This window comes from Chenopodium quinoa, unplaced genomic scaffold (assembly GCF_001683475.1).
Source record: "Chenopodium quinoa cultivar QQ74 unplaced genomic scaffold, ASM168347v1, whole genome shotgun sequence".
NCBI lineage: Eukaryota > Viridiplantae > Streptophyta > Magnoliopsida > Caryophyllales > Amaranthaceae > Chenopodium > Chenopodium quinoa.
In genome coordinates, this window is record NW_018744996.1 from 3855701 (window position 1) to 3877213 (window position 21513).

The window sequence follows — 21513 nt, forward strand, 5'->3', positions numbered from 1 at the left end:
TTATTTATTTTTTTTTTATTTATTTTTTTTTTAACTTTTTGTGGTGTTAAAATAATTTTTTTAACAGTGTTAAAAAATAAATTATGTCTTATCTTCCATTATGTTAAAAGTCAAAATTTCTATTATATCTATTAAAATTTAAATTCAGTATTGGTAACATAAAACATAATAGAAAATAAATGAACGGTAAAAATAAGTTTCAATCTATAATTTGAAGTTTTATTGAGTAATACTCCGTATATAATGCTCATAGTCAAATTAGTAACATAATGATGAAATTGAAAAGAAAAGGAGAAGTACGTGGAGGATTTGCTTCTTATCTTGTCTTATTATCCTCAATCAAATTTAGAAATGAACCATTGAACATGGAGACCATCAAGGAGACAATCTGCATGATACTAAAAAAATATACTACGTATATTGTATATAGAGCATGCATGCATATTTATCCTACTTTACCATTAGAAATTAGAAACACGAATACCGGAGACAACTTTTACAAATCACATGCCGTACTAAGGAAGTTCCAACTTAATTAAAAATTATAAATCAAGCAATATCCCACGTGTATTATATTTAAAAGTACGCTGTTGTTATTTGGTCAATGTTTAGTTGAACACATATTAAAAGCGTAAAAAAATTTCTAGAATGAAGGTAGTATATGCGAAGTGTTATAGAAGTTGATACAGTGAGGGTATATAATGAAACGTGATCCCACTTGTTTTTTTCATACGTTATATCATAATCACATATGATAAAAAAAGATTCAACATAAATTAGGAAAAGTAATAAAAAAATATGGGTAGAGCAAACATGAGAATATTGTATTACCCCCGTTTCATAATAATCGCAAACTTTTGCACTATTCATATATTTACTTTGTGGATTAGTCAATTCATTTATCTCATTAGACCGACATACATAATTACAAACATTAATGATCAAAGTTGTGCGTTGGCACATGTGCCTGTCAAATTGTTATGCTTATTATGAAGAGAGTATGATTATAGTGCACTGTCATAAGAATCGTATAATTATATATATGGATTCAAGAAAAAATTGGCATCTTAAGCCTCACATGCAGTCTATAAATACGGTGAAATGAGACAACAACTTTATATTTTGAATAGAGGTGGCCTGGTGATAATGTACAGTATAATCCATTTTTTTAAGAGATGTAAAGTGCACTTTGTATTACAAGCATACATACATCAGATTTTGTACTATTAACTACAATATTGAAAAAAAAAAAAAAAAATTCTTTTGTAAAAGTATTTTAGTTATGTTTTTAATTTTGAATAATATATAAATTAGTTGAACAGGGTTCTTTAGTTAAATAGCAATATTAGAGACATTGATACTAAAGAGTCTAGTATTTGAAAGTTCCAATACTAAGTAATTTTGTTGTTTTGAAGTCTATCTTTAGTATCGGAAATTTCCAATACTAAAGGGACTTTCAGAAGCTAGGAAAAACTACTGTAACAGTAATTTCAGATACTATATTGATTGTTTAGTATCGGAAACCAATTTGATACTAAGGATCTAACTCTTTAGTATCAATTATTTCCGACACCATATACATAAATAATAATGGAAGATTTTTGATACCATATGATATGATAGTTGTATCAGAATTCCGGTTACTAATTATCTGATACTAATTAATGATATTTCTGATACTAAAGGGACCCTTTTTTAGTATCGGTTTGAAGAATCGATACCAACACATTAGCCACGGAGGTATTAGTATCGGTTTAGTGTCAGAAATTATTTCCGATACTAATGGCCTTTGGTATCGGAAAACAACCCTTTTACTATCGATTAATTTCCGATACTAAAGACCAATTTTCCAATAGTTAAAGTGAGGAAATTTCAGCCCAAAGCAGCCTCGTTAGTCACTAGTTAAGGGTTTGAAGTAAGAGTTTTACCAAGTTAGCCAAAGTATATATATTGTATTATGGAATTGCACGCCATAAGGATCCACCAACACATGGTGAGGTACGTATAGCAAAGTTAGAAGCTAGCACCTTAATTAATTAGTATTGTTATATAATTATATTTATGGATTCAAGAAAATGTGGCATCTTAAGTCTTAAGTCTCACATGCCATGCAGTCTATAAATACGGTGAAATGAGAAGCTTTTTTCAATGCACTACAATTAACAAGCTCTTTTACTCAAACTTAATAGCAGGCATTACTCAAGGGTATGCTATATACTACTCCCTTCACTTAAATCAAAGTTACTTTTTATTATTAATCGATAGATACTAGTAGATTATATCATCAATTTATTTTATTATTAAGTATTTGATTTATATTTGATTATTGTTTTAAGTGTTGTTAGTAATTCACGCACGTACGGTTTTGCAGGATAGAAGACGGTACTACGTACGATAAGCAAGAGAGAAACATGGCAGGCATCGAACCAAACGTTGTGAATTTGCAGGATCCAGCAGCTCACTATGAGAAGCTGGTGACGGAGTTGGAGGTCAAGGGTCAGGCCGAGGCCAATAATGCTCAGCTACTCGCTGGAGATGTGGAATTGACCAGCCCTACCACAAACTTTACCGATAGCAAGCTCACAAAACTCGACGTTCATTTTTGGTCTGGATATACGCTCACTAGCTTCCCTGATATGAATAGATTCACAACTTACTATTTTAGGGAGAAAGGCCCTCTTCCTCAAGGTGTCAAGTGGGGCTATTGCTACGCTTCTGGTACCGACTCCACTGCTCGTAAGTGGGTTGCGGCTTTTGATTCCGCTGCTGGCAAGGTACATTATACTACTAGCTACTACTTGAACATCTAATAATAAGTATATATCATAAATTCATAACGATGTTACTTACGTTGTCAATGATGTACTAACCTATTTTTTTTCCAATTAAATGTATTTCAGGCTTATTGTGAAGCCGGGCCTACAGGCCCAGTTGACTGGAACGTAGTTGAAGTTAAGTTGAATGCGTCTGGAAGCAGTTGCGAGTATGTTGACCCTATTCTTGGAGGCAGGATCACTGCTAAGATTACTGGTCTCCAAGCAATATCAACTCTCTATTAGCTACCATGTTAGCTTAATTAGTAAGCTGCATTGCTGCTGCAATTAATCAAGAACTACAATCCTTTACATTCCTTGCTTTTTAATTAAGTGCATTTTAATTGTGTAATAAAAGTAATGATGCTACTATGCATCTAGTATCCTAATAATGTACGGTTGTTTATGGTTGTAATGTATATGTCACCCAATAGACAATCTATATATATATGGAATAAACTGTTTCAATTTACTTTTTTTGTTTTTATACAAGAACTGTTTTAATTTACTTGGTATTTTATTAGATACTAAAATTGTTAACTGGAATTTTATGTCATTTTTATATCCTCCATGTACTACTCTCCCAATTTACATGAATCTCTGTTTAAGTCATTTATTTAATTACATGCTACAAAATGAGCAAAGTGATTACAAATATTTCTGTATAAATCACAACTTTTATTTGAACATAACAAACTTACTCTATTAATTTGTCATCTTGAACATTTTCATAAAAAGTTCTGAACATAAACTTGATAAAAGGGAAGGTTGTAACATATGGCAATTAGTAAGATAAGTAATACAATATAAAAACTCTTGCTTAAATCCAAATAAATTAGAGCTAACGATGTCAAGAACTAAATTTAGTGACAATTTTTTATAGGAAAAATTGAGTCTAATAATCCCATCTTTAGTCGCTTCGCTGTTAATAATCCCACCTTTAGATTTTTATTTAATAATGCCATCTTTATAGGGGATTTTCATCTATTGGTCCCTTATGACCGGTAACCTGTACATTGGGTAAACTTTTTTTTTTTAATTTAAGTGACACATGGCACTAAATAATTCGTCAAAAAATTAATAATAAAAAAAAACTTAAAAAAATTTGGTAAAAAAAAAAAACCCTAATAATTTTTTTTATCCCCAACGACCACCGAACCCCCAACCTCCGGCAGCCCCTCCTCGGCTCCTCCCCATCTCCACTGCTGGAACCCCCATCCCCAATACCGCCAGAACTCCCATTTCTACCGCCGGAACACCCATTTCCACCCCCTCCTAGCAAAAACCGACCCAGCTCCCCCTAAAACCACCCCGATTTTCAATAAAAAAAAGTAAAAATAAAAAATAACCTTCAAGAGCGGTTCGAGGGGGTTTTCGATGGAGTTTAGGGGGTGTATGGGGGTTTTTCGATGGAGTTTCGGGGGTTTATGGCGGTTTTCGGCGGAGTTTCGGGGGTATTTGGTTGTGGTGGTTTCAAGTGTGGGTTTGGGTCAGGGGTTGATTTCGGTGGTGGATTTGATCGGTGGGGTGGTTTTTGATTCCGGCCAGCCGTTTTCGGGGGTTTATGGTGGAAGTTGGCGGGTATTCGGTGGGGCTAGGGTAAGGGTTAAGGTATCCTAATAATGTACGGTTGTTTATGGTTGTAATGTATATGTCACCCAATAGACAATCTATATATATATGGAATAAACTGTTTCAATTTACTTTTTTTTTTTTATACAAGAACTGTTTTAATTTACTTGGTATTTTATTAGATACTAAAATTGTTAACTGGAATTTTATGTCATTTTTATATCCTCCATGTACTACTCTCCCGATTTACATGAATCTCTGTTTAAGTCATTTATTTAATTACATGCTACAAAATGAGCAAAGTGATTACAAATATTACTGTATAAATCACAACTTTTATTTGGACATAATAAACTTACTCTGTTAATTTGTCATCTTGAACATTTTCATAAAAAGTTCTGAACATAAATTTGATAAAAGGGAAGGTTGTAACATATGGCAATTAGTAAGACAAGTAATACAATATAGAAACTCTTGCTTAAATCCAAATAAATTAGAGCTAACGATGTCAAGAACTAAATTTAGTGACAATTTTTTATAAAGAGTCCCTGATTATATCATTTTACTTTCCTCCTCTACAAAAGAATTTGCCCTTAAATTCAAATCAATTATATTACAATAAGGCCAGTTGGTAAGTCTACATTCTCCGACATTTTATATACTCCCTCTGTTTTTTAATATTTGTATCACTTTGACCGGCACATTTATCAAGACATTATTATTACCGGTCCAAATGCAACTAATCTTGATATGTTTATTAAGACTTTGGCAAACAGGTTCTCTTTGAAGGATTTGGGACAACTATCTTAATTCCTTGGTGTTGAAGTCATTCCAACATCAACTGGCTTATTTTTAAGTCAACAAAGGTACATCATTGATCTTCTTGAGAAGATGGGAATGCTAGAAGCCAAGCCAGCACCCACCCTCATGGTCATTACTCATACATTAATGGCCAACTCAGGTGTTGTTCTTGAAGAGCCCAAGGATTATAGAGCTGCTGTTGGTAGTCTTCAATACCTCACTCTAACTAGGCCGGATGTCACCTTTGCCGTAAATAAACTATCTCAATTTATGCATCGACCAACAACGGAACACTGGTCAGCACTCAAACGCCTCCTACGCTACCTCAATAGCACACTTGACAAAGGCATAAACATATACAAAGATTCACCTCCTATACTACATGCCTTCTCTGATGCGGATTGGGCGGGTGATAAGGATGATTTTTTTCAACAATGGGTCATGTAGTCTTTCTTGGCCGCACCCCAATTACTTGGTGCTTTAAGAAACAAAAGTCCCTAGCTCGATCATCCACCGAAGCAGAGTATAGGGCCATTGCTCACACCACCGCAGAATTAATGTGGGTACAAAATCTAGTCACTGAAATGAAAATTAAAATATCAAACACTCCAGTCATCTATTGTGACAACTTAAGTGCTACTTACTTAAGTGCAAACCCGGTGTTTCATTCTAAAATGAAACATTTTGCACTAGCATTCTACTTCATCCGTGAACAAGTCCAAAAGGGTGCTCTTCGTGTCACTCATGTTTCAACCGGTGATCAACTAACGGACTTCCTTACAAAACCACTCTCCAGACCAAGGTTGGACACATTACTCATCAAGATCGGACTTTTCGATCCGCCGTCCATCGACTTAGTGCCAGGGATAGGACCTATTTCAAAGGCTCCATATAGGATGGCCCAGGCTGAGATGAAAGAGTTGAAGACTCAATTAGATGACTTATTGGAGAAAGGTTATATTCGGCCTAGTTCATCACCATAGGGTGCACCAGTTTTGTTCGTGAAGAAGAAAGATGGAAGCTTGAGGTTGTGCATAGATTACCGAGAGTTGAACAATGTGACAGTCAAGAACTAGTACCCGCTGCCTAGGATTGATGATATGTTCGACCAGTTGAAAGGGGCAAGAATATTTTCGAAGATCGATTTGAGGTCTAGGTATCATCAGTTGAGGATAGCAGAGTCGGACATTCCAAAGAGTGCTTTTAGGACACGTTATGGTCGCTATGAATTCACTGTAATGCCATTTGGGTTAACTAATGCACTTGCGGTTTTTATGCATTTAATGCACCAAATTTTTAGGCCATACTTGGACAAGTTTGTTGTGGTATTTATTGATGATATTTTGGTATATTCGAAGAACCGGGATGAGCATAAGGATCATTTCAGGACGGTATTTTCAACCTTGAGAGAACATCAATTATATGTCAAACTCTGCGGGGGTATGTAGAGAATAATATCACATCGTGATATTAATCTTGATATGCAAATCACGGGCTAGCTAATATCACTCCATTTCCTTGATTGAGAGTATACTATCTTTTATATTTGTAAAGTATATATTATCTTTGACTTTGTAATTGATTCTCTTATTGTATAGCTTACGTGATTAGTGCCTTAGGCTTGTAATATGTATAGCATGTAATTTTTCTTATGAAATACAATTCCACCTACTCTTACACTTACAATTACGCATTAATCATTTGGAATTTAGATGCATAGAAGCATCATAATTATTTGTTACACAAGAGTACTTGAAGTAAAAAGGAAAGTAACAAGGAAGCTAGTTCATGATTGGCAGCTAACGCAATACATCAAATTAAATTCGTAGTGCAACACATATTATTCCATAGTAGATAGATTTCATTATATCTCAGCAAGCTCTAACATTCAGCGGAAATGTGCATATGCCTTGAGACCATCAATCGTAGCAAGTACGTTACCTCCAAGGATGGGGTCAGTGTGCTCGGTTTTGCTTCCGGACATACCCAGTTTCACTTCAACTACGTTCCAATCAACTGGACCCATTGGTCCTGCTTCAGCATAAGCCTGAAATTTTAATTTGCAAAAAATGGTTAATATAGAACACTATACTCTAATAAACATCACTAAGATTTTATATATATTAAAAAGTTACTTCTTAGGAAGGGACTGAAACCTAACTACCCAAAACAACCACAAAATGAAATTGCGCGAGGAGTGTATATATATATACCTTGCCAGCAGCAGTATCAAAAGCCACAATCCACTTACGAGCAGTGGTGTCATCAGCGGCACCATTAGCCCAGACTTGGCCCCATTTGACGCCTTCAGGCTTGGTGCCTTTCTGGGTAAGAACGGTGTAATAGCCGCTACTAAGAGTCGGGCGATCAGTGACCACAGAGCCAGACCAAAAATGCCTATCAATTCTTTGTATTTTGTCCTTGCAAAGGTTTAAGAATTGTGTGTTCAATAACACTTGATCAGCACTTAACCCTACATTATCCTCGCCGTTCACCTTGGCATCCAACTCCGCTTTCAAACTCTCGTAATCAGCCTCCGGATTCACCAAGGGCACTTCTTCGGCTGTGATCAAATCCGTCATAATTTCTTGTGCTTACTTTGTACTTTAAATGCAATGACAACATATATATGTTACGTTAATATGCATGTTCGTTAATTTAAGATGGATAGAAGCGTAGGAGATATATAGTTCTACGATATTCAATTTAATTTTTTTGCTTATTATCTAGCATTGATATTAAATTACTAATATTATGAAACGTTATGAAGAGAGTATATATATAGTATTGTGAACAAACAAAACGTTACTATTAAAAAAGAACGAATAAGGGTGTAATTTTCCGTCGTTGACCCACCACAAAATACCCCAAATTAACGAGAAAAGCAATAAAGAAGATCCTCTATTTAATAAGGGTGTAATTTATTTAGGAAATATCTTAAAGTTTTATTCAACGTCCGGCCACGTTCGTTAGCAAGATCCTATATTTAATCACGTGTAACAAAAATATGCAAAAACTCGTACTTTGAATTGAATTTGAAATAAAACTAAGACCACAAACGAATATAACATCTCATGCATGACTATGTTTTCAAGTGAATATACTCCGTATATTTTTATCTTTAAAGTATTAGCTAATTCCTCTTTCAATGGACACCCTCACAATTGCAAATTATCCTATAATAATAATAAAATAAAATAAAATAAAATAGAGGGAGTATTATGATTTCGAAGGGAGGGAGAGGAAAATAATATAAAGATCGAAGAGAGTAGTACCCTTAATGAGTATTGCCTGCTAAGTTTGAGGATTAGAGGGAATAGTGCTTGTTATTGTACTGTATTAGCTTTATAAATTTCAGTATTTATAGAGAGGCCTAGACTTTATCAAGATCGGACAAAGATGCATGATGTAGTGTATGAATTTTAAATTAAGCAATCAAACATAAAAGATAAGTTAAACTATAACAGCGACAATTTGATAAATATCAACGCATTCAAAGGGCTAATTTCAGATTTCTTGGAATCTGCAAGTTCTGATATTGATTCATACTTGTTTGTATAAAATAAATGTACATAATATCTTCTTCAACGATATGCATGTTATCAACTAAGGACATTTCTAATATAATCATATCCAAAGTCTATTAATATTTGTAATACTTTTAGCAATAATCGGCATATACAAGGCTCATTAAGTTATTATTATTCACTCATAATAATGAATTGAAGATATGATAAGAAGAGAGACACGTGTGCTCTGACCTTGAGCCACGAGGCATGTGTTAAATGTAGTCCACGTTGAGTTATTTTCTCAGTTAAAAATTATTATTAAAATTAGAAGGATATTATTCTCATAATCATAGTTGTTAAAATCCCGATTCGGATCTTACGATCTTACGATTTTAAGATCCAAAATTGCGTGATCGATGCGGATCTTTGGCAGGATCTTAAGTTTGCAGAATCTTACAATCCTACTCCGATATTAATTATGATTGGTAGGATTTCAACACAATCCTACGATTTTACTACGATCCTACGATCCGATCCAACATTTTACTATAATACGAGACTTTGATTTATTTCGACATATTTTTTTATTACTCATTAGGTTATATGCACCTAAGTTTAATGTATTCAATAATTATCGCTAATAAATTAGCGAATCTGAGACATTAATATTATTTTATCAATTGACAACTTGCAATTGTCATAGTTAAGGTCTCATTCTTGACAAATTTGCACATAATTTATCAATTTAAACTTGTGTTATTAATATTCTAACTACCATACAGACAAAGCTAAATGAAGATCGACCTTTCTTAAGCAAACCAATATCTTTTAGCATTGAAATCCCTTAGAAGAAATGTTTTTAAGTCAATTTATAACATAATATATAATATTATTCGTTATTAAGTAGGATCTTACGATCCTACGATTCGATTCTATCGATTCGATCCCACCCCCCATCGATCCAAGGTAGGATCCCAATCCTAACAACCTTGCTCGTAATAATGAAGACAGTTAATTTTTTATTCATACTATAATTGATCAAAGGTCCATTATAGAAGTCCTCAAAAAAAAAGGTCCATTATAGAAACATATGACTGAGAATTGCAGGACAAAATTAATAAAACCTAATAAAATTCTTTCGTACAGCCGGTTTACACTAACCTTAATGTAAGGCCAGATTCGCACGTGCCAATTAGAGTATAAATAGCGCTCAATGTGCCGCAAGCAAAACATCGTCTTCTTCGAAATATTCTCACAAGTTCTCTGCAAATTCTCTGCAAAACATCGATGGATTCCCTAATTCACAAATTATTACAATCTCAAAAACAAACTCAAGCTCCAATTTCAAACGATTCGCAAACTTCAGAAGAAATTGAAATTGATTCTGTAATTGATGTTGATTTAAACAACGATTCTATGCAACAAACCCTAAATTGCAGGCAATGTGGCAATAATATTGACCTAAATTGCGAAATTGATGACAATGCAATGCATCAAAACCTCAATTCAGGTACGTAATTTTGTATATGAATTTGTACAAATTTACCAAAAATAGGTAAACTGGTGATTGAATGAATTACAATCAATGCAGATTCATATGAGAGTAGAGTTCATCTCGATGAAGAACAAATCTCAGCTGATGAAGTGCAAATCTCGGTGGATGAAGAGCAAATCTCAGCGGATGAAGATTCAACTTCTGAAGGTAACATTAAGCTTTTGAACAGTTGCAGAATTGTTCAAAATCAGGAACCTCTTCCGTCATTTGAGAGTTGTTGCTCTCGATTGAAGCTAGCTGAACGAACCATCAAAAATCGTTTGGCCAAGGAGAATATTTCCGGCAGCCACACCTCCTCTAACTCCACCGCTCTCGTCGCTTCTACTGACGGCAGTGACTCTTCATCATCATCTTGCCAAAGTTCAAAGAGCAACATGTAGAAAAAGAACTCCGTTAAGAATTCAAGTAGGGGCCGCACTAATTCTTTAAATGGGGCTTCGGCCCAACAGCAATCCGGTTTAGTTCCATTTAATTGGCAGCAGCAACCGTGGGCTGCTTGGGCTCCATGGCTTGCACAATGGCCCAATCCTCCTCCGTGCCCATATCCGGCATCCTCTTGCGAACCAAGGGCTGCTTCTGCTCCGAACAATGGGCCTCGGCCTGCTGGGCCTGGCATCCTAGGCTTTAGACCTCAGGCATACAATGCTATAGGACCTTCTAGCTATACTCTGACGGATGTTGAAGCGGCTATGAGTGCTCTCGCATTTCCCCCACCGGACAGTAGTTACTACTTGGACACCGGTGCCACATCTCATATGACTTCGAATCAAGGTATTCTCTCTTCCTATGTCAATTCGAGCATTCCTCATAATAACATTGTTGTTGGTAGTGGTCATTTAATTCCGATAGTTGGTCATGGTAGTAATACTTTGTCTTACCCCTACCCACCTTTCACCTTAAGTAATGTTTTGCATGCTCCTTAATTGATCAAAAACCTTATTTCCGTCCGTAAATTCACCACTGAACATAATGTTTCCGTTGAATTTGACCCGTTTGGTTTTGCTGTGAATGATTTACAAACGGGAACCAAACTTGTGAGATGTGACAGTTCGGGTGATCTATACCCTCTTTTCTCCAACTCACAAGCCAATCCTAAAGTCAATCACTCTACTCTTACTACTAGCTCTTCCGATTTTTGGTCGCTTGCGTCATCCTGGTGATGCCGTTCTTAGGTCTCTAAGTAGTAAAAAGTTTATTGATTGTAATAAGGCTTGTACTTCTTTTTGTTCTTCTTGTCCTTTAGGGAAATAATCTAAATTACCTTTTAATGATTCTATGTCACATACTTTTTTCCGTTTGACATTATTCATAGTGATCTTTGGACATCTCCTATATTAAGTTCTTCCGGCCATCGTTATTATGTTTTATTTCTTGATGATTATAGCAAATTTTTATGGATATTTCCTATTGGCAAAAATTCTCAAGTTAAACACTTGTTCAAATCTTTTCACTCGGTTGTCCGTACTCAATTTGAACGTAACATTAAGACTTTTCAATGTGACAATGGCACTGAGTATATCAATGGAACTTTAAAGGAATTTTTTGATCACCATGGTATGTTGTTTCGGCTTTCTTGTCCTCACACCTCTCCCCAAAATGGAAAAGCATAATGTCACATAAAATCAATAAATAACATCATTCGGACTTTACTTGCTCATGCCTCTTTACCCCTTTCATTTTAGCACCATGCTTTCGAAGTGGCTACGTACTTGTTAAACATTCTTCCCACCAAAGTTATAGAATTTAAGTCACCCACTCAAATTCTCTATCACCGTAATCCCATCTACTTGATTTTACGTGTCTTTGGTTTTCTTTGTTTTCCTCTTTTTCCATGCACTTCTATACATAAATTGCAACAAAGGTCCACTCATGTGTCTATCTAGGTCCCGCTTCTAATCATCGTGGCTCTAAGTGTTACGATATGTCAAATGGTCAAATTCTAATTTGTCGTCATGTAAAATTTGTTGAAACTAAGTTCCCTTTCTCCAAACTTCACACACCTCAAAAAGAGGATTATAATATTTTTTTATTATAGTCCAACTCTCCTCCATTTGCAATCCCAACACGTCACATCTACTCCACCCATCACTTGTGCAGCAGAGGCAGCAGGAGTATCACCCGCAGCTCGGCCATCGAGCGTTGGGTTGTTGCGAGACCCCCCCCCCCTATGCTACTGCCTGGCGCAATGGAAATCAAGCGCCCACTGGGTCGGCATCCACGCCATCCTCCCCCAGCAGGCCTCGCTCCCCCCTGACTGTCACACTCTCCCCCTCTACCACCTCGCAGCTTACCCCACACACTCATACCCCTGAGTTGCGCACTGCCCAACCAAGCACCTACACCCACCTAGCCCCACAAAATTCTGAACCACAAAGCATCCAACCCCAGCCCATACTCAACACCCATAGTATGACTACAAGAGCAAAACATGGCATCTGCAAGCCAAATTCCAAATATTTTCATAACTTAAACACTATGACTACCCCTAACATATCTCCTATACCAAAGGACCCTATTAGTTCTATTCATGACCCGAATTGGGAAAATGCAATGTTGGATGAATATAATGCTCTTATTGCTAATAATACATGGGAATTGGTACCTAGGCCACCGGATGTTAATGTTATTAGGTCCATGTGGATTTTTCACCATAAACGTCTCTCTGATGGGTCGTTTGAAAGGCATAAAGTCAGGCTTGTAGGTGACGGGAAAACTCAGAGGCAAGGTATTGATTGTGATGAAACTTTTAGTCTAGTTATCAAACTGGCAACTATTCATACTGCATGTCCTTAGCCTTGCTATTTTGAAGTCTTGGCCCATTCATCAGTTAGATGTCAAGAATGCTTTTTTTACATGGGTATCTCAATAAAACAGTCTATATGCATCAACCCATAGGGTTCATGATAAGAGTCGTCCTGATCATGTTTATTTATTTAAGAAATCCCTCTACGGCCTCAAACAGGCTCCACGAGCCTGGTATCAACGTTTCGCAGATTTTGTTGCTACTATTGGTTTTTCTAATTGTAAATCTGAAAACTCTGTGTTCATTTAAAGACAGGATTCTGATATGGCTTATATTTTGTTATATGTTGACGATATAATTCTTACAACATCTTCTGATCATCTTCGGCAGCAGTTTATGACTCTTTTGGGTAATGAATTTGCCATGAAAGATTTGGGTCCCCTGAGTTTCTTCTTAGGGATTGTTGTGACTTGTAATGCATCTGGTATTTTCTTGTCCCAGAAACAGTATTCTACAAAAATCATAGACAAGATAGGAATGGATAACTGTAGCAGTTGCCCCACACCGGCAGACACTAAACCGAAACTCAGTGCTTCCAAGGACACTCCATATGAAGATCCCACTAAGTATCGTAGTCTGGCCGGGGCATTATATTACTCACTTTTACCAGACCTGACATCTCTTATGTAGTTCAGCAACTTTGCCTTCACATGCACAATCCCCGGAACGAGCATATGAGTGCTCTCAAGCGTGTTATACGCTATCTGCAAGGTATTTTGTCATATGGTCTTCATCTTTATAAATCTTCCTTTGATAAGCTCATTTCTTATACTAATGCTGATTTCTACCTCAGGTTATAATGTTTATCTTGGTGACAACTTAATTTCTTGGTCGTCAAACCGACAACCTACTCTATCACGTTCTAGTGCTGAAGCTGAGTATCGCGGAGTTGCTAATGTTGTCTCTGATTCTTGTTGGACCAGAAATTTACTCCTTGAGCTACATTATCCGATTAATAAAGCAACTCTGGCATATGGTGACAACGTGAGTGACAGGCTAAAGTCGTATCACCTAATCAAAAGAATTACCTAAGTCCTCTAACTAAAGTAGATAGGGAATTAGGGTCGAATCCACAGGGAAACAAGTATTTCTATTCCTAATTAATTAATATAATCTAAATTATCAAGTAACCAAATTGTTTTAATGAGAGTAAAACTAATAATTAAACTAAAGCAAGTTGAGTAAGGGAGGAAAACAATGATAAAAGACCTAGGGTATAGGTTCACCAATAAATAATATTCCAGGGTAAAAACATAACAATCAATTATCAATGCTTAAATTAATCAGATCAAGTAGGGCTTTTGCTACGTATTACAATCACAGAATTAATCTACCGGTATTAAATCGCATCTCTCGAATCTTGAATCAATATTGAATAACTCATACAATTAAACCAGCGCTAATCTAATTGCATAGCAGTAAATCAATCAATAGGAAATTAACCAAAGCATTAACAATTAACAATAATAAATTACCCCTTCATATTATTTATGGATCCCCACAACCCTAGAAATAAAACTACTCGTGCATATTTAAATCTAAATTAAGCAAAGCAATTAAAGAAAGCATAATTAAATCAAGCGATTAAATTACTGAAAGTAAAAAGGAGAAGAAATCGTTACCAAAATAAATGGAACTAAAGAATTGCATAAACCAAAAGTGTAGAGAGAAAACAAGAGTATTCACTAAAAGCTAAACTAAAAACTAAGAATTTTTACTAATGAAAAACGTCCTAGCCCGTCTAAACCTCCTTAACAAAAGCGTATTTATACTTAACTAGAAAACCTAAGCTAAAACGAAGATTAAAAGTCGCTAAACGATCTCAGAAAAACGCGCCCGGTCGGGCGCCATCTCGCCCTGCCGGCGCGCCTTCGGGCGAGCAGCAACTCTCTTCCTTCTTCCTCGCCCTGCCGGGCGCGCCTTCAAGCGAGGGCTTGCCCGACCGGGCGAGCTCCCGGGCGCACTTGGACTTCGTCAATTGGGCCGTTTCTTAGCCTAATTCGCATTTCCTCTTTGGGTTCTGAATACATGGTCCATTGCCCCGGACTCTTCTTCTACGCCGAGCCCTTAATCACCGATTTGATGACTCCAACCAGCCTTTGGCTATGAAATATGGTCATAATTCTACAATGCTCGTAGTGGCTTACCATAAGTCCGGGAAAATGCTCCAGATCAGCAATTTCATATAAAACAGTACCAAAACTACGAAAACACTAGAAAACACATATTAGTAATAAAAGTAGCTCCGTAGAGCTCAAATAAACACAATTATGACCATTGGGACGGGGAATAAATATATGTAAAATAGACTTATCAAACTCCCCCAAGCCAAACCTTTGCTTGTCCCTAAGCAAAGCAATGAATAAATAAACCAAAAATTCACCCTAAAAATAATTTAAATCAAGCATAATCGATTTAAAGTAAATCCAACTAATATGCATCAAAGTCAACCAATCGAATCCATCCAACTACTCATCCTCCCTAACATTTGTCAAATAGAGCAAACCACAAGTGTATATGGAATTCAAGACTAGTGCTCACGCACTCTTCACTCTTTTATGTGGCGGATATAAAATGTATCCGATCACTCTCCATCCACCCCTTTATACGTGAACAATACCCTCCCAAACTCACAATACTCGTGTGTTTAAAAGACATACACTCAACCTAGTAGTCGACTCGAAATATATCAAATCATTCTTTGCATTGATAAACAACTAATTTCACATTCATACAACTCTATGCACAAAGGTCGGAAGGTCTTTAAAGCTTGTAACGTAAGTTTAGGGTAAAAGGTAGGATAAATTTGAGAAAATGTGAGAGTAAAGCCATGCTTAAGGGAGCCAAAATCCTAATAAGTAAAACCAAGGTCAAAATTAAATAATGACCAAATCATCTCTAAACACAACTCAACTCTACCAAAAATTTACCAAACATCCAATTATATTAAAAATTCCCAACACTTACAACTTCACTCGTATATACATAATATAACATTATAGAACTTGAGTGAACAAACAAGCTTTGAACTCATTTTTTTCTTTTGAATTTGATTTTTTTTTTTCTTTTGATCAACCAATCACTTAGAACATTTGAACATTGAAATAATTTTTTCTTTTTTGCTCTTTTTTTTTTCCTTTTATCTCACATTGGAATTTTTCAATTCTGAACAACAATTTCTCAATTTTTTCCAATCCACAAAAATAAGAACAAATAAATAACTTCTCAAATCCACCCACATTTTGCAAATTATGTGCACACTACAACTCCCTCACCTCACTCACTAATAGCTCCCCCAAGCCAAGCTTGGGACTAGTAACCAATGGGGCTTAAATAGGCTTGTAATGTGGCTAATAAACAACAAAAAGTCAAGGCAACAACATGGGTAGCAAGAAGGGAATAAATGTATCTAAAATCGTTTGAAGGCCACCTAAAAGAACAAATGCCTTCGTCCTCCTCAATGTGTATAATAATGAGTCATACAAACATTACTCAAAGTTGCAAACCAATACTCAACTTTATTGACATACCAGGAACTAACACACATTCCTAACCAAATCAACTAGCTAAGCACCAAATCCACAAATAGTTGGACAAAATTGACGCATGTTAGGGCATCCAAGCAATCAAACATCAAATCATGGCTAACCTATCCACAATACTCATCATCATATACCAAGAATCAAAACAATTTTCATAAATAAAAACTACTCTAGAAAGCAATAAAACTAAACCAAGCACACCAAAGAAAGTAAAAAGAAAAGGGAAAGAAAGAGTACCTATATATACAAGAAATTCCCCCCAAGCCAAACCAGACAATGTCCTCATTGGCTTAGGAGAAGTTAGTAACCCAAGCTATTACCCCTCATCATCAAACTCGTAGCCACCACCATCCCAGGCATCACATTTCAGCACTTTGGTACAATTCTGGACAAAAAAGAAATAAAGTGTTAGTAGGAAAAGAGGCAAAAATGAGTCAGGTTCACTATTTTGCTCATAACGTTTTTTATACAAATGATAATGCAGTGCTTCTAATTTTATTGGAAAGTAGACTTGAAGAGCTTTCCAATGATAGGTCACACGCAAAATTTTGTTAAGAAACGCAAAAGATATGGTGTCTTAAAGTTGGTCTATTTTGATGTCCCACTCACGCGCCCGGTCGAGCGGCTCTCCGCCCGGTCGGGCAGTTTTGACTTTTTTCGACCTTTGTTTGCACCCCCGATCGGGCGGATGTTCGCCCTATCAGGCGAATTTCGCTCGTATACGGACTTCCTCTCGCGCCCAGTCGGGCGACTGCTCGCCCGGTAGGGCGCGCTACAGCACTTTGAGTCTGATTTTTCTCAATTTGCTCCTTTTTCTCCACTTGTTCATCTTCAAACCCAATCCCTACACAATTTAGAGCTCTTTCTATAATATCCACTTCATCTTTCCATCTAGTAGCTTTTTCTGTGGTAACACAAAATACCGCCTCCAAGGGATCTCCAACGAGAGCTTGGGGCTTATTAGAAAAATTATTTACACCAACCACACCAATACTAAAGCATTTTTCCTCTAAAATAGGGCTTTTAGGGGAATTATGTAGATTAAAAGTAATATTTTCATCCTCTACACATAATGTAAGTTTACCACTTTTCACATCTATTATTGCCCCTGCAGTATGAAGGAATGGCCTACCCAAAATAATTGGAATTTGTAAATCTTCCTCCATATCAAGAACAACAAAATCAACAGGTATATATAAAATTTACCTACTCTAAAAGGAACATCCTCTAAAACACCTAAGGGGTATTTAACAGAACGATCTGCCATTTGCAGAGTAATATTTGTAGCTTTTAAATTACCCATATTTAATTTAGAGCTCATAGATAGTGGCATGACACTTACACTGACACCCAAATCACATATAGCTTTATCAATCAATCAGATTACCAATGTGACAAGGAATAGAAAAACTACCCGGATCTTTTAGTTTAGGTGGAGATTTATTCTATAATATAGCACTACATTCTTCAGTAAAAGCAACTGTCTCCACCTCACTAATAGATCTTTTTCTGGTCAAGATTTCTTTCATGAATTTAGAGTATGCAGGAACTTGAGTAATTGATTCGGTGAAAGGAACTGTTACCTGCAAATTCTTGTCAACTTCCAGAAACTTACCAAACTGCTTATCCAACTTACTATTAAGATGTCTATTAGGGAATGGTAGTTTGATAACTGGTTTCTGCACATCAACACTCTTGTCTTGAGTTTTATCCTTCTTTGGAGTTATACCCTGCAATGTATCATTAGAATTGTTAGTTTTTCCCTGGAGCCCTACAGGGCTAGTAACAAAAATATTTGGTGTAACAAAATCAGGATTAGCAATATTTGTAATGATAGGTTCATCATCTTTGGGCATAAGATGCCCATCGTATTTTGAACCACTTCTCAGGGTAATTGCATTCACGTGATCTGTAGGTTGTACTGGCTGTGATGGTAGGGCTCTCTGCTGGCGAGTTTGTAGAGCAGAGGAAAGTTGCGCAGTTTGATTGTCCATGATTTTATTATGAGCTAGAATTGAATCAATTTGCGCATCCCAACTCTGCATCTGTTTCTGCATATCAACTAACATCGTTCTAATTTCTGATCAGCCAGAATCAGAAGGAGGAGTAACAGTCTGTTGTGGTCTCTGATGTGGAGGTTGATAGTACCTCTGCTGCAGTTGTTGTACCTGTGGTGGGGGGTTAGGCGCATTCATACTATTGTACGGCATATTTTGGTTATTTCTCAACCCTGCATTGTAGGTGTTAGAGTATGGACTAGTTTGTTTATAGGCTTAAAAAGCATTAATCTTCTCAAGCGAACTGGTACATTCCTGAGCCCAATGACCTACAAGACCATAATTTTCATAAATTATTGCAGAGTTAGTACCAACAGCAGAAACATTAGCAATGGGAGATGAATTAGAATTATTAATATTGTCTAGTTTCTGGCTAATAGCAGTCAATTGTGCTTGCAAAAAGGATATAGAATCGACTTGGTGCTTTCCCTTATTTGCAAATCCTCTTGGATTCCCATATTGGGAATTATGAATAGCCATCTCTTCAACAACATTACTCGCTATATTCACATCTAAATTCATAAATCTTCCGTTAGCTGCAGAGTCCAAAATCATTCTTGAATTATATCCAAGCCTGTTGTAGAAAGCTTTCATTATCTGCCACTGTGCTAGCCCATGATGGGGGCATTCTCTCTGCAAATCCTTGAATCTTTCCGAAGCTTCATATAAAGATTCATCCGCTTCATGGGAAAAATTTAGGATCTTACTCCTTAACAAGGCTGTTCTCTCTGCAGGGTAGCATTTGTTATAGAAATTCAAAACAAGAGTTTCCCAGTCAGTAATACCAAGTGCAATTCTATTAAGTCTATTGTACCATAATTTAGCTTTACCACATAAAAAAAAGGGAAAAAGAATCTCCTTGATTTGGTCCTGCGTGACCCCAGCTTGTCTAATAATGTTGCAATATTGGCAAAAATCCAAGATGTGAAGATTTGGATCTTCACCCTTAGCTCCGCTAAATTGCTTCCTTTCGATCATAGTAATAAACTAGGGGTTAATCTCGAATTGTACTCCCTCGAGATTTGGTGCGGGGCAAGGTGTGGAAAATTTGCCAGGGACGGCTGCGAATAATCGCTGAGCTTACAAGGTGGTTGAGCCGTCATCTCTGATCCTAGTTCTAAAGAAACTTCTGTATCACTAGAATCAGATGGGGGTTCCAAAGTTGTGATACCCTCAGAAGTAGCTCGTACCTGTCTAAAAAGATTCTCCTGCTTATGAAAAGAACGTTCAATTTCAGGATCGAATGGGATGTAACCTGATCTAGAATTCTTGAATATAAACACAGAACTAAACAAACAAGTATGAGAAACTGTCCCAAAGAACTTGCATTCTCTAAGACTAAAGAAAATAATCTAGACTACAAAAACAATTAGAAATATAAATAAAACCGTTTCCCCGGCAACGGCGCCAAATTTTGACAAGCTAAAGTCGTATCACCTAATCAAAAGAATTACCTAAGTCCTCTAGCTAAAGTAGATTGGGAAGTAGGGTCGAATCCACAGGGAAACAAGTCTTTCTATTCCTAATTAATTAATATAATCTAAATTATCAAGTAACCAAATTGTTTTAATGAGAGTAAAACTAATAATTAAACTAAAGCAAGTTGAGTAAAGGAGGAAAACAATGATAAAGGCCTAGGGTATAGGTTCACCAATAAATAATATTCCAGGGTAAAAACATAACAATCCATTATCAATGCTTAAATTAATCAGATCATAAAGGGCTTTCGCTACGTATTACGATCACAGAATTAATCTACCGGTATTAAATTGCATCTCTCGAATCTTGAATCAATATTGCTTAACTCATACAATTAAACCAGCGCTAATCTAATTGCATAGCAGTAAATCAATCAATAGGAAATTAACCAAAGCATTAACAATAAACAATAATAAATTACCCCTTCATATTATTTATGGATCCCCACAACCCTAGAAATAAAACTACTCGTGCATATTTAAATCTAAACTAAGCAAAGCAATTAAAGAAAGAATAATTAAATCAAGCAATTAAATTACTGAAAGTAAAAAGGAGAAGAAATCGTTACCAAAATAAACGGAAGTAAAGAATTCCATAAACTAAAAGTGTAGAGAGAAAACAAGAGTATTCACTAAAAGCTAAACTAAAAATTAAGAATTTTTACTAATGAAAAACGTCCCAACCCGTCTAAACCTCTTTAACAAAAGCGTATTTATACTTAACTAGAAAACCTAAGCTAAAACGAAGATTAAAAGTCGCTAAACGATCTCAGAAACACGCGCCCGGTCGGGCGCCATCTCGCCATGCCGAGCGCGCCTTCGGGTGAGCAACAACTCTCTTCCTTCTTCCTCGCCTTACCAGGCGCGCCTTCGGGTGAGGGCTTGCCCGACCGAGCGAGCTGTCCGCGAACTTGAACTTCTTTAATTGGGCCCTTTCTTAGCCCAATTCGCATTTCCTCTTTGGGTTCTGAATACATGGTCCATTGCCCCGGACTCTTCTTCTTCGCCGAGCCCTTAATCACCGATTTGATGACTCCAACCGGTCTTGGGCTATGAAATATGGTCATAATTCTCCAATGCTCGTAGTGGCTTACCATAAGTCCGGGAAAATGCTCCAAATCTGCAATTTCCTATAAAACAGTACCAAAACTACGAAAACACTAGAAAACGCATATTAGTAATAAAAGTAGCTCCGTAGAGCTCAAATAAACACAATTATGACCATTGGGACGGGGAATAAATATATGTAAAATAGAATTATCAGTGAGTGCCATTTAACTTTCAGGTGATCCGGTGCAACATCAACGCACCAAACATATTGAAATGGACATTCATTTGTACGTGAAAAAGTTGCTAAATGCGAAGTACGGGTTCTACATGTTC

At 36.4% G+C, this 21513-nt stretch overlaps 2 protein-coding genes across 4 annotated transcripts; one reads left to right on the top strand and one right to left on the bottom strand.

Annotated features, from left to right (window-relative positions):
- Positions 1 to 2101: 2101 nt before the first annotated feature.
- Positions 2102 to 4607, top strand: LOC110707392. Of its 2 annotated transcripts, XR_002508477.1 has the most exons (4): positions 2102 to 2205; positions 2372 to 2774; positions 2901 to 3193; positions 4425 to 4607. XR_002508477.1 is itself a non-coding variant. In XM_021885425.1 (3 exons), exons 1-3 carry the CDS (start codon positions 2132 to 2134, stop codon positions 3057 to 3059), a joined length of 636 nt encoding a protein of 211 aa, XP_021741117.1. In that variant the 5' UTR covers positions 2102 to 2131; the 3' UTR covers positions 3060 to 3319. The 2 variants fall into 2 exon arrangements, 1 of the variants encoding a protein (XP_021741117.1); XM_021885425.1 differs by lacking the exon at positions 4425 to 4607 and having other exon boundaries at positions 2901 to 3319.
- A 2262-nt stretch (positions 4608 to 6869) lies between these two features.
- LOC110707135 lies at positions 6870 to 8581 on the bottom strand. 2 transcript variants are annotated; one of them, XM_021885145.1, is made up of 3 exons: positions 8462 to 8581; positions 7400 to 7790; positions 6870 to 7233 (listed from the first exon to the last, which is right to left on the bottom strand). In XM_021885145.1, exons 2-3 carry the CDS (start codon positions 7766 to 7768, stop codon positions 7075 to 7077), a joined length of 528 nt encoding a protein of 175 aa, XP_021740837.1. In that variant the 5' UTR covers positions 7769 to 7790; positions 8462 to 8581; the 3' UTR covers positions 6870 to 7074. The 2 variants fall into 2 exon arrangements, with proteins under 2 accessions (XP_021740837.1, XP_021740839.1); XM_021885147.1 differs by lacking the exon at positions 8462 to 8581 and having other exon boundaries at positions 7400 to 8455.
- Between the last annotated feature and the right edge of the window lie 12932 nt (positions 8582 to 21513).

Excerpts from the sequence above, each read along its gene's own strand:
- LOC110707392 (XM_021885425.1), top strand. The coding sequence starts at position 2,132 with ATGAGAAGCTTTTTTCAATGCACTACAATTAACAAGCTCTTTTACTCA. Across the intron at positions 2,206-2,371 it reads ATAGCAGGCATTACTCAAGG|GATAGAAGACGGTACTACGT; the intron begins GTATGCTATATA and ends ACGGTTTTGCAG. Across the intron at positions 2,775-2,900 it reads TTGATTCCGCTGCTGGCAAG|GCTTATTGTGAAGCCGGGCC; the intron begins GTACATTATACT and ends AATGTATTTCAG.
- LOC110707135 (XM_021885145.1), bottom strand. The coding sequence starts at position 7,768 with ATGACGGATTTGATCACAGCCGAAGAAGTGCCCTTGGTGAATCCGGAG. Across the intron at positions 7,234-7,399 it reads TTGATACTGCTGCTGGCAAG|GCTTATGCTGAAGCAGGACC; the intron begins GTATATATATAT and ends TTAAAATTTCAG.